Below are 13,402 nucleotides of genomic sequence, written 5' to 3' on the forward strand. Positions count from 1 at the left end.
TAGAACGATTATATACAATTTGAATTTGTATAACAGAGAAAGACAAAAGAGATTTGACAAGGAATATACAATTGAATCGAATTGTATAAAACAAGAAAGAGAGAAATTAGATACAATTTGAAAATTGTATAAAACGAGAAAGAGAAACTAGGCAGGGGAGTATTTTTATCGTATAATTATAAGTGTATAGGACGAAAATATATGTACTTGCATGTGTATATACAATTTTCTCACGCTTTATATAAACAGAAATGCAATTTATACATTTCGCTTCTGTTTGTATAAGTGAGAAAGGCGAGGGTGGCGAGCGAAATTTGGGAGAGTGACGAGCGAGATCTGGAAGAGGGGGGAGAGGGGAACAAAAATATATGTATTTATACAATTTTCTCTGCTTTATACAATTAAAAACAATTTTTGTACACTTGTATTTGTATAAAAAGTAAGGAAGCGAGCGAGAGATTGGAGGAGAGTGGCGCCTGACAATTTTTTGCAAACGTTTTCTATAGAGCACAATTAAATCAAACTCTAGCTACTCTATTTATTTTAGGTTATTAATTTGCTATTATATACAATTTTTCTACAATAATATAGTATTCTTTTTAAAACTAATTAGTAAAATACAGTAACACGTAAATTATAACGAGGAAAATAAAAGATTTGCAGAAAATGATTTTATCTCATGCCACTTAGTGTAATATAATTAATACAATGGTTGCTTAAGAACTCAAAAGAGGTGCTATTAATGTGGAATAATAAGAATATGTACAATAAATTGATTATTCAAAGACATACATCTTTCTAAAATAATATTATTTTAATGTAATTTATCGATCACTAATTTCAAACACTAAAAATAATTATTTATATTTATATTCGAATAAATTATCTTAACCATTTCCCTTAAGGTGTAACCCTTTCTCAAACCTCACTAATATAGAATATTTTGTGTATAATTAAATTGCCCTTTTATATATAACAACATTTTTCATTATTAATCATCACATAACCCTTTCATTATTATCAAACACCACATAAATGATCTTTACATTATAATGTAACATAATTATTAGTGTTTAAACTAACTAAACCACAAGGTGTAAAGTCTCAATCCCACCAAATGATCTTTTATTTATGAGCCCACTTTACTCTTTTAAAAGTCATACTATCAAAAAAAAAAAATTTAGAAAATTCCCAAGTATTAAAAAGTCAAAAAGTATAATTAATCAAATTGAAACTTTTAAGCCAACTCTCATTTTTCAAACAATTGATATCAACCACAAAGCCAAAGTAGGATTTAAAAAATGAAGAGAAATTATAAGAGGACAAAAGCTTATTCACAATACTTATATCAAATTATAATAACATAAATATATGATATTATTTGCACGTATACTTTTATCACTTAATTATGAACAATTAATGTATATTTTCATTTTATTAAACTACTTTATCATATGATAAATTAAATTAATTTGATATGATTTGATTTACTTCATTAAGTAGCAACTTAATAGGGTGATTATATTATATTATTCCACTCATATAATAACAATGCTAACAATCATAATAAAGCACAAAAATTGGGTGATGATAACAATTCAACACACGTGCTAGGAAATTACAAAGAATTATATCGTATATATAATAAGTATAATAATAAATAAAATAGTAAAAGAAAAAAGTGAAGTAATTTTAGCTTTTGAAATCTTAATTTAAGTACATATTGTCGCTTTTATATTAATTTTAAAGTATTTTTCAAATTAAATAGTTTGTTCAAAAAAAAAATAAAGTACACCTGATTTGCCTTAACGATACTCCCCTCTCCCCCCGTTTCTTGTAAAGCTAATAATAGCCCCAAAATATCTATACTAAAATCTTAGTATTCAATTTCATGAAGTCTATTTTACAAAAGTGAAGTTCCCTAAATAATAGCTAATTTTATTTAATTTTTTCTTGAAAAGTATTTTCTTATATTATCTTTTTAATTGGACAAGAAAAGAATTTCTCAAAACAATCATGGCTAAAAAATTAAACCTCAATATTGGTCCCGGCGGGGCTCGAACCCGCGACCTTCGGCTCATAAGACCAACGCTCTAACCAACTGAGCTACGGGACCGTTTTGTTTATTAATTAAACATTTTATTTTCTCATAGTTTAATATCTCAATAGATTTGTGAATCTACATAATAAATTAACTTAGTCTTTAGAGACAATAAAATTTTCTAATTACCTCGTACAGATTTGCTATCGTCCTTCTCGAGTATACTTAAATGAAAAAAAAATAAAATACAAAGATTTGTTGCTATTCGTATAGAATATACAAACATAAATGAATAAAGGCATGAAAGAAAAATATATTGATTAATGGCTACGAAACCTTAATTTTTTACTAAAAGGGACACGAAAGGCCTTTGCGCTTCCGACCTCACATAGATATAGTGGAAGGACAAAGCTTTTGATATTTTTCATGTCAGTCAGAAAGTTGAACAATAATGATTTTTTCGTGTTCAAAACTTATAACGAATGCACAATCGAATTGATTATGTCGAATAAAGTTTCACCTAATACTACAATTTTCAGTGTGGGTATCCTTGAGCAATCGATTATTAACCATTAATTAATTAACATATAACTCAAATTGGTTCAGTATAACAATGCCAGGTAAATTTCTGATAATATCCTATACTACAAAAAAAGTTCAATAGTATCTACGCACACTTAAAATAGTTCAAATACAGAGTTTACAAAAACGACGATGACAGTAAATTAAACATAAATTATGTCACAAAATTAACAACAAAACGATGTCTTCCAAATAAAAATCAAATCAAATAAATTGTGAGAGTATCTTAAGAAAGATCGGCTTCCGACTGCCACATTAGAATTGACAGTCGAGCACAGGGGATCAACTACGTTTTCGAATCCATAAATCATCTGACTACTTCTCAAAAATGCATCTCTTAAAGACGAAACCGATGTCTATGCATCTTATCAGTTCACTGGGAAATGTAACAAATCACACCGAGGCGGAACTGGGTTAGTGATATCCCCCCCTTCCTCTTCCCCTTCCGCGAAAACCTCCACGAAAACCCCTTCCTCTGCCTCTTCCTCTTGAACTTCTCCCTCCATATGATAGTCCTTGAAAAGCTCTATCAACGAGCTGGTTCTGCATGCTACCACCTCCCCGGCCCTTCTTTGGTCCAGAACTAGTGGAACCATTAATAGCACCAGCGGGTCGTTTTACTCTGAGGATAAAGAAAGGGACAAAACTAAGGTAAGATGATAAATTAAATGAAAAGGTAGGTAGTGACCGGCCTAAAAGAACATAAACCTCTGCTAAGTCTTCCATATTGAATGAAATTTTGAGTAAATAACCAACAATAAGTTGGCAAATAACAAATGACGGGTAAATAAAAAAAAGCTTAGAGTTCAAACAATTAACACTCGAGACCTAAAAGCATCTTGAGATGATAGACAAACAGTAAGCCAAGAAGACCTTTCTTTTTGTATTAGTTTATGTCTTGGGTCATGGTTTTTGTGCTATATTAAAATAGTGCTAGAATAGTTTAGCATGACCAAAATCATATACATTAATGTAAAATGATATCAGATGATTGAATTACTTAAACCGAGCATCAAAATGACTACAATGAAAAATAGAATTCCATAATAACTAGAGGCTTATTCTGGGGATAGCAGTTAGCTTTTCTGACCACCGATAAATGTGTTAAAACTGCAAACCAATCAGAATGAAACACTACGCATGGGCTGAAGGAAGACAGGTTTCATATGTAACTTGCCTATTATAAATGAAACCTGGTTTGAGTTGTATCACTATAAGTACTGATTAAATACAAATCAATGTAATACTAAAGCAGGGGTGGGGTTTATGCTCAACATCTCATTTCACTAATGTGATATATATTATATATCACTATGCAGCCAGTTAATAATCCATGCAACAATATTACTTGTGACTTATGAGACCAGACTAGTCAGATAAACTAGCGTAACCATACCCTCTTTCTGCTTAGTAATTCAAACAATAACATACCCAGTTGAAGCTGCAGTCATTGGTGTGGCAGATTTCACAACTTCCTTCCAAGAAAGGTTGATTTTTTTGTCCCCAATGAATGAAGGTGTTTTTGCATGTAATGGCTGAGTAATCAAAGATAACAATTGATTCAAGAAAGTTTCACATAAGCAAATTCAAATGTATTCCTATATCTTAAAATTCAGTTTAATTACCTGTGCCATAGACAGTATATTATTGCAAGTTCTCAGCCCTGTAGTAGTATTCTGCTTTTGAGCCTTCTGCAGAACCCAAAGATTTTACCTCAAATAGTGCATCATTAAGTTGCATTTTAAGAACATTTTGATATAACATGGAGAATGCACTCACAATTTTTTCCTTTTCTTCATCAGATTTAGCATCAGCAAATGCTTTATTGTGCTCCACCATCCCTTGAGTTAATTTCTTAATGGTAGCCCTAGCAAGCTCTTCAACACAGTTTAACCTGAATCAAATACCAAAGGAAATAAGTGAATTCAAGACTTGAAGGAATGCAGGCACAGTAGGGGTGTCAAATAAGTGGGTTGAGCTGAGTTTTCACGGATAAAAACAGGTTGTGTTAAGACATGGACGGGTCAATAGCCCACCCAAAGGTTACTTCGGCTGAAATGAGTTGGGTCAAGTGGGCTAAAACAATAGGTCATGGCCCAGCTGTTCCCAAGTTTTAATTTCTTTGCTTTCTTATACAACTACGCATCAATCCAATATAACTTGGGATCGGCTAATATGGATCAATTTGAGCTACATATCAGCCCAATTTTTAACTTTTAGATGAGCTGCTGGGTGGGTCAAAACAGGTTGAATTAATAAACGGGCGGAACATATTTTCATGGGCTAATTTTATTTGCCACTCCAAAGAAGCACATCAAGTTAACTGGCCCAGACACCACGGTTAACAAAACAAGAAAAGAAAGAAAAAGCACAGTAAATTAAAAGGATAAGTGCTTCCAACATGGGAGTTTGACATAATCATTGACACCACCCAATCAGTTAACTGCACCCCTATAGCCTATCATAGTTAGCAAGGTTCCGATAGCTTGCTTAGGGAAAAAGTACAATTCAGTAATTACATCTTTCCTCTTCTAAGATTATATATATTTATTGGGAATATTGGTTTTATTTACTTTTTCAATTGTGTTTATGATACTATAGCAGATCAATGAAAAGGAAAAATAATGGAAGCATACATAATGATTGATTTAACATAGAAATTGACAGAAACCTCTACGACCCCTCTCTCCACTCATCTCGTTCTCCCTCTTTCACTCCCCCCCACCCACCCACCCACTGCACAACCCCCCCCCCCAAACCCATCCCAAAAGAAAACACAAACAAACAAAGAGCTTTTTCACCATTCTTTAAGGTATGTGCTCCAGCTTTGCCCAGTGCCCACTCCTCTTTTCCTCCCAATCCTCAACTGGTGCTCCTCTTTTTCCTAGGCCATTGCTAGTCTCATCGTCGTCCTCTTTTTCCTCCCACACTTGCTAGAACCAATTTGAATGGAAAACATATTGTGCATCCCCCTCTTTTCCCGATGTCATAGCTAGTATCATCTATTCCTTTTTGCATCTTGCATCTCCCACCTATGTTGCTCGGACTCCTTTAAAATGCCTCCGGGTACATATTGGATCCTCAAAAGTAGTGCTTTTTTAAAGGTATCAACACGGGTGCGGCACTAATTTTGGAGAGGCCAAGCAACATTGACCCAATAAGTATGAGAACTACCTGGAATGCATGTCTTCAATTATGAATAAGCTCTATAGAACAACACAGAACACAAACTATGATCAAGCTTTTTTTCAGTAAGTTATTTCTTCCTGCGCTGATTGATAACTAACAAAATCACTATAATATACTGCAGTCGAACCACCTTTCTCAATATTGTGGTCTAACTATCAAAAGTAAAAGATAACCTTACTTAAGATGGCCTACATTTTAACATGATAACCTGAGAAGTTTTGATTATTACTCGATCCTGGTAGAATATTCCTACTTCCCATGCAGCAACCAATGCAAACAACTTTGCTAATAGGCAAAATTAGTGTGCATTTGACTCGGTAAAGAAATCAAATATTTCAAGAATATTATATTTTTTTAAAACTGGTAAGTTTTATATTCCAAGAACACTATTTGGCATATGCACTCTGTGCAGGATGAGATATTCCAGAGCAAAAATTTAGATAAAAGTTTAACCAACAAACTACCTCTCTGTGAACTCTTTGTAATTCTCCGAGAAGTCTTCCCCAAGCCTATCAGATGGCTGTCCAGTCACAATCTTGTAACCACATAAGCTATTGGTGGCATTTGGCGCCTATCCGACAACAAATAAGTGGTGAGAACTCAATATGCAGATACAAAATACGTATCCAAGAGAAAGACGTACCTTGTGAGCTAAATGGTGAAAAGTATACAGCAAACACTCAACATAAGTAAAGTTCATCTCTTCTCCCGCTTTTCGACGAGGCATATATTTCTAGAAGAGAATAAAAAGTTTCATAAGGAAAATGATTAACTGAAAAGGTTTATCTTTCAAATAGTTCAAACTCAAAGTTCACCTTGTTCATGGAACAATATAAGGTTAATCAACCCTACCATTTTCTGCACGTATAAAGATGCCCTAATCAGAACTGAGGATAACTAAATACTTGCCTTCAATAGTTGAACAACAGAGGGAAGGATTTGTCTCGAATCTTGAGGAATTGTATAGGGTGCACTCTCTGCGAGGTTTTTGAGCAGGTCTACCTTCCGTTCTTCAGGAAGCTGATGACAAAAAATAGGTTAGAACAATTGTTTGAACTACCAAAAGAACAAATTAATATCCACAACAACAAAAAGAGATTGTGTTTAGCTTCTTATTTAAAACAATACTAAATAAAAATGTTTTAAACACTAAAATTATACCCAATGCGATAGCTACATCTCATAGCAGATAAGGGAACCAAATAAGTATTATGCTACGAAACAAGGAATTCAGGTATTACCTTGTCAAATACTGGGAAAATATGTTTATTCAAATAATTTAGAAATTTGCTATTTGAGGCACCCCTCTGCATGAAACATAGAAACCGTTAGGCATGATACTTTGTATTAAGCACTGAAAAAGTAATGAAGTACTTAAATACAAGGACAAACCTCGAAAAACGGAATAGCCATAAATAAACAGGCTATCAATCGATTGATGTGGTCTCCATCTGAAACCTGCAATTTTAAACAATTCAGATGAAGGAATTCTTTAGCTGCCTACAGATTAACAAGCGGACAGATGGTACAGAAGTTTACCAGACAAGAAGTTTGGACTCACAGAGAAAGAAGACGGAGAACATAGAGCAGATATCTAATTCATTCCGGACGGCATATGATTTCTATTGATACAGGTGATGTACACATTTAGTATACCGATTTTAGTAATCCAAAAAAATTCAGAGGTTTCATTCGTGAAGTGCTTTAAGTGCTCCACGCCAAGAAAGCAGATACAGAGTGAACATCTATGCTTAAAGTTTTCATGTATTAAGGTCTATATCAGTTCTATTAAAAAGGGTTTCAAACAGATTTGTTCAGCTCCAATGCTTCTGGGAATTCGTACTAGTTTGGTTGATTTGATGTGTGAAATCCGGGACAGAAGTTACATGTGTTGAATTTATGGGTTTCAATCCAATGACAGATTATAAAAGTTCTCACCCTGGGATGAAATTGCTAATAAGAAAACCAACTAAACTGCAGTGAAAAGGTTTTATCATCCAACTGGTTCTAAAGATGAGGATGATCAATACTTTCAGTAACTAAGGGAAATACATTAGTAGACAACCAACCAAGTACCAACCACTCCAGTGTGATGCTTTTTGACTGCGAGAACAATATGAAACCAGAAATTCCTACAACATTCTAAAATGAAAAAGACACTTACATTGAATTGTGCATCTAAATCAGCTTGTCCTGAAATGATCTCAATCAGTTCTTGCACACGCTCTTGAGGAGCTTTATTTCCAAATATGCTCAAACTTCTCAAAAAATCCATGAACATCTTAAATTCACCTCCTGTCACATCTTGTAGGCTCTGCAATAGATACAATTAATCTTCTCACATTCTCATTGAAGAGCATCGAGAAAATACAGAATTTATCATCTTGGAATTTTTCCTCACTGGTATTACAGGTATCTCCATATTCTATGAGAGAAAAATCAAATGGAATGTAGACTCTACAAGATATCACAGGTAATGGCGGAATATCGAAGAAACAAAGCTTTTGAAATGCAAGTCAAAATACTTGACAAATATCCTCATTAACTCCCTACAGGACAGACAGAACAGGAGTAGAATATCTAACTACCTTCTTTATCAGATCGGTTATGTGCCTCTCCATTTTTTCTGGAGGCTTGAGGAGCTCAGCTTTTAGAGGAAATACCTGTAGACAAAGTCATATAGACAATTAAAATACACAAGACTTATAAATGGTCATATTTAACAGCTTCGGCAGAGAGAATGTTGACCTTATTACCTTGTCTTTGATAAAAACTAAGGTCCTTTCACGGAGATTGTCATCCGACATCTGCTCATCAATAGTCTCAATGTGTTTAAAAAGAGCTGTCAATGAAGCTACAGGGACAGAAAGAGTCAAATTGCCTTAATAACAGAGCAGCAATTCTATCAGAAAAAATTGTCCCAGTTATAGCATCAAGAAAAAATGACGGAAAATGGTAAGGTAAGGTAAAAATTCATTCTCTAGTCCTTCAAATGCTCTTTATTCCTATCAACCCAATGTACCCACATAACTACATCCCTTCAGACATCGTCTTCCTCTTTTTGAAAGCAAAAATGTGCACTACATTCAGCAGTGTCATACTAAAGTATAAATATTTGTCTGTAGCTGACATATCCACCTAGCAACACTTAAGCTCTTATTTAAGCTAATTATAAATTTGGACAAAGACATATTTCCTAGAAGGATTTAATCAATAAAATTCCTATCTCAGATAAGTGTAATATAAAGATGCATTTTAATATGGCATACCAATGGCTGCAAAAGCCTGGAACTAGTAGCTTAATCAAGATATATAAGTAGCTAGAACAATGGTAAACAGTAGTCCAGGTATTGACCAGAAGAGCATGCTTGTTAATGCCAAATGGTGCATCAAATGCAACATATAATAATGTGCACAGCAGCAATAAATTTGCTGATTTATTCCAATGTAGCCAATGAACACAAGGGATGAGTTGCTTGTCTTCTTTATATGGTTTTGGGCAATGTCACTTCTCACTTCATGAGCCAACTTTTGGGGTTGATTCGGCTCAAGGTTCAATTTCTTCACATATCCTTATTATTGGTTCAGGCAATGTTGCGCCCCCATGTTATCATCACCATGCTCCAAATATCAAAATCTGGGCTTGCAGGGGTGTAAAGTGTCCTACAGTGGTTGAGGGATAGGATGTTTGTCTCCTTGTACGATCTTAGCGATCCTCACCAGTCACCTCATAAGATAGCTTATAGGATTAAACTGGGCTCAAGGTTCATTTTCACACAACATATGCTCATGGTTATGGCATTTTACAGAGTAAGTTGAAGACAATACACCTTCCAAGGCACTATACAAGAAACACTGAAACAGTGGTATCAAACAAAACATCCATTGTTTTCGTAGACCAGGCTTTAATGTATCTTTATTCTACCTTTTTCTAAAAGAACGGTACCAGGAAATATGAAATAGCATCCAGCAGAAGAAAACAAGTGCAGTTTGATAAGTTCAGCAATTTAATTTCTTAACTCAATTTAAGTTGAATTTAGTTACAGAAAAAACCTATATGCATTGGTTTTTCAATGTAAGTGAAAGAATCTACATACCTTGTACGTCTTGCCTTAACAAGGACAAAAGGGCTTTGTTTACTGCATCACGTTCCACATTTTCCTCTGGAAAAATAGAAAGATAGAGAAGTCAGGATCACATATCTTTCCTCATAATCAACATATTTTGATGGAAAGACTAAGAGATTTCTATACCCGCAGTCAGGAGTTGAACAAGTATATCAACAATTTTTGAAAGATGCTCGGGTGTGTCTTTGCAAAAAAGAGGAAGTCCACGAATGGCTTGCACTCGAACCTGCAAGCAGTAATTGGTCAAACAAAGCTCAAAGGTCCCATCAAGAGACATCAACGTTACAAACTTCTAGTCTCATTTATGGAGTCTGGAGCCAAAAGGATAAAAAAAATTGCCAAAAGACCCAATAGGGCACATCATATTTTTTAAAACCAAAAAGGACAAATCGCTATTGCCGAAGCAATTTCCCATGGACACATTTAATGTGTCCGCCGTTTACTCCGTTAATATTAAAAATCGCTGCCCAAGCAGCGATTTTCTCCAAAAAGAACTTCTCTTTTTTTTCCCCAATAATATTGCTGCTTTGGCAGCTTTTTTATAAAATGAAATAAAATTGAAATGACTGCCTCCACAGCGTTTTACTTCAATTTTATTTTTTTTGTTAAATTCGCTGCCTTGGCAGCGTTTTGCCTGAATTTTTTTTTAACAAAAACTTTTTTCCTGATTAAATGCACATCAACAAGGCAGCTATTCAAACAAAAAATAATAATAAAAAAGCTGCCATTGAAGCTGTTTCAAAAAAAAAAATCTATGAAAACGTGGCAGCGATAATAGCAGAAAAAAAGAAAAAGAATTTTGGAGAAAATCGCTGATCGAGCAGCGATTTTTAATTTCAACGGAGTAAATGTCGTTCAAAAGTGACAAAGGGAAATCGCTTCGGTAGTAGCGATTTTGCCCTTTTGGTTTAAACAAAATATAATGTGCCCTTTTGGAATTTTTGGCAATTTTTTTTAACCCTTTTGGCTCCGGACTCCTCATTTATGCCATAAGTACTGTCCAGAGAAGTCCTTTCTTTTTTATCTGCTGTGAGAAACTTAAATCATGCAGTCGAAATGTTTATAGGAACTCCATTACAAATAAGATAATTTTTTTTTGATGACAAAGGAAACCGACAGCTGCTACACTTTGAGGTGCCCACAGGGTAAACTCCCCGCTCCTATCGATTGCTCGCAAACCACATAGGAGGTAACCCGCACTAGGCAAGCCCGGTGCAACGAGCTCGACCCAGAAGGCAAACCCCTTGCTTTCGCTGGCAAGGGGTTTCGATCTTGAGACCTCCAACATGGAAGTCCCAAGCCCTAACCACTGGGCCACCCCGAAGGGTCTACAAATAAGATATTTAAACATGTTAAAAAACAGTAAAGCAAGACAGAAAGAAAACCCGAATAGAAACTGAAGAAAATTGAGACCTAGAAAGAAAATAATAATTACAAATGAAACTGAAGTCTTGTATGTAATCAAGAAACAGAGAAATTCCCGAATGTAAAATAGGTTACAGATAGAATAAGGTCAATCTCATCACAACCTTTTCGTCATTACCTACCTATTTCTAACCTAAAAATGAAATTGATTAAGATCAAGAAATACAGGGTTTCTTTTTATTTTATTACGGTGGTTTTCAGGCTTAGCTTACGCTTACCTCAATTATGTACCTGGTGACAAGAGTACTGGTATTTCCTCGCTCTTTATGTTTGTATTGAACTTCTACGGGCTAAATTTTCTTATGTACCTTGTCTTTCCACTTAAGCACAAAAATTAAGACAACAGGGATAGAACACAACAATAAACTTGCAGTATAATATACACGTAGGATGGCTTTGAAAAAGCAATTATCACAATGTCATGATTTTATTTTTTTCCCTACTACTTTTCATATTCTCGAGCCGGCAAACAACTATCTTCATTTCTAAAGTTCAATCATGAATTGATACTCCCAAATCCCAACATACAGCAAAAATATTCAGTTCCCAAGTCATGTGATTCATTAACTTCAATTTTATGAAGCAATTGAATACACAAATCGCTGCTTGTCAACAAAAAATAAGAAATAGAATGCTTACTGAAATGTTCCAAAATAAAACCGAAAGAAATTTACAAATAATCATAAGAAAAAGAAACAAGCTGATAAATATGAAATGAGATAGAAAATATTAGTATGAGACCAGGATGACAGACACAAACGGAGAAAGGTCCAAATTGATATTAAAAGGAAATTTTTTTAAAAAGGTAAATACAAAAGACTGACCCCAAGCTCCTCAGCTTCACAGAAATCCAGCTGAGCATCTACAGCACGGACTGATAAACTAGGAAAATACTTGAAGAATCTGGGGATTAGCTGAGCTGCTAGTTGCATAGCTTTAACACTGCTGCTCTTCGCTGCCTTAATTATATTCTCATAGTCCTCCACATTCTACACCAAATAATTGCACAGTCCAATCAAAATTAGCTGAAATTATTCTTAAAAAATATATATAAAAACTTGATTTTATCCACTGCAATTCAACAAACTTAGCTTAAACTACTCGAAAAAACATAAATTTGGTTGAATAAGCCACATGCTTCTCTTCACAGCCTTAACTTATTCTCATAGTCCTCTCCACATTATACACCAAATAATTACACAGTCCAATCAAACTTATCTGAAACTATTCAATATATATATAAACTTGAAAGAATACACCACAGTTCAATCAAATTTAGCTGAAAATACTCGAAAAAATATACAAACTTGACTCAGCACACCACATGATGTTCTTCACTACGTCAATTACATCTCACAATCATCCACATTATACACCAAATAATGCCACAGATCAATCAAAATTAGCTGAAACTATCCAAAAATAATAAAGAAATTTGACTCGATACACCATAGTTCAATCAAACTAAAACTGTTCGAACAAAATATTTTTAAAAAAAAATTAAATCAGTTCACCACAGTTCAATCAAACTAAAGTTGACTGACTGAATACACCACATTTCACTCAAACTTAGCTGAAACTTGCCCAAAAAAGAAACAAATTTCATTCATTACACCGCTGTTCAATCAAACTAAACTGAAACTACTACACATAAATTTGACTGAATAAACCACAATTCAATAAAAATTATTCAATTCCGAAAAAACAAATACAGATTCGATTCAAATTCGAACCCTAGAACGGGAAACTGAAAAGGTAAATTGAGTTTTTACGTACCTGAGACTTGTCCTTCGACTCGTTGAGGCGTTCGCCGTACTCGTAAAGCTTCTCGATAATGGCTTCGTCCGATGACTCCGCCATTGCTAAGCTTGTAAGTTTAAGCAGTAGAGACAGTAGAAGTGAAGGGAAATTAGACTTGGGCTGACAAACGGGTTTCAGATTAGTGAGAAAAGAAACGGATATATATACACACGAGAAAAAACAAAGGGCCAAAAAAGGAACCATTATTTATTTTTATTAAGATTAAAACGTGTGAATA

The 13,402-nt window shown here is 34.3% G+C and overlaps 1 protein-coding gene and 1 non-coding gene across 2 annotated transcripts; both read right to left on the reverse strand.

Annotated features, from left to right (window-relative positions):
- Positions 1 to 2,042: 2,042 nt before the first annotated feature.
- On the reverse strand, positions 2,043 to 2,116 carry TRNAI-UAU (transfer RNA isoleucine (anticodon UAU)). Its single transcript has one exon. It is a non-coding gene; the product is annotated as a tRNA-Ile (tRNA).
- A 624-nt stretch (positions 2,117 to 2,740) lies between these two features.
- LOC101253728 (apoptosis inhibitor 5-like protein API5) lies at positions 2,741 to 13,341 on the reverse strand. Its single transcript, XM_004248085.5, has 16 exons — positions 13,141 to 13,341; positions 12,189 to 12,353; positions 10,066 to 10,165; positions 9,910 to 9,975; positions 8,569 to 8,666; positions 8,401 to 8,475; positions 7,977 to 8,126; positions 7,205 to 7,270; positions 7,054 to 7,119; positions 6,722 to 6,832; positions 6,456 to 6,545; positions 6,277 to 6,383; positions 4,403 to 4,517; positions 4,249 to 4,314; positions 4,055 to 4,158; positions 2,741 to 3,245 (listed from the first exon to the last, which is right to left on the reverse strand). The coding sequence occupies exons 1-16, from the start codon at positions 13,222 to 13,224 to the stop codon at positions 3,038 to 3,040; spliced, it is 1,671 nt and encodes a 556-aa protein (XP_004248133.1). The 5' UTR covers positions 13,225 to 13,341; the 3' UTR covers positions 2,741 to 3,037.
- Positions 13,342 to 13,402: the final 61 nt, after the last annotated feature.

This window comes from Solanum lycopersicum, chromosome 10, assembly GCF_036512215.1.
Source record: "Solanum lycopersicum chromosome 10, SLM_r2.1".
NCBI lineage: Eukaryota > Viridiplantae > Streptophyta > Magnoliopsida > Solanales > Solanaceae > Solanum > Solanum lycopersicum.

Excerpts from the sequence above, each read along its gene's own strand:
- LOC101253728 (XM_004248085.5), bottom strand. The coding sequence starts at position 13,224 with ATGGCGGAGTCATCGGACGAAGCCATTATCGAGAAGCTTTACGAGTAC. Across the intron at positions 9,976-10,065 it reads TGTTCAACTCCTGACTGCGG|AGGAAAATGTGGAACGTGAT; the intron begins GTATAGAAATCT and ends CTATTTTTCCAG. Across the intron at positions 8,476-8,568 it reads TAGTTTTTATCAAAGACAAG|GTATTTCCTCTAAAAGCTGA; the intron begins GTAATAAGGTCA and ends CTTTGTCTACAG.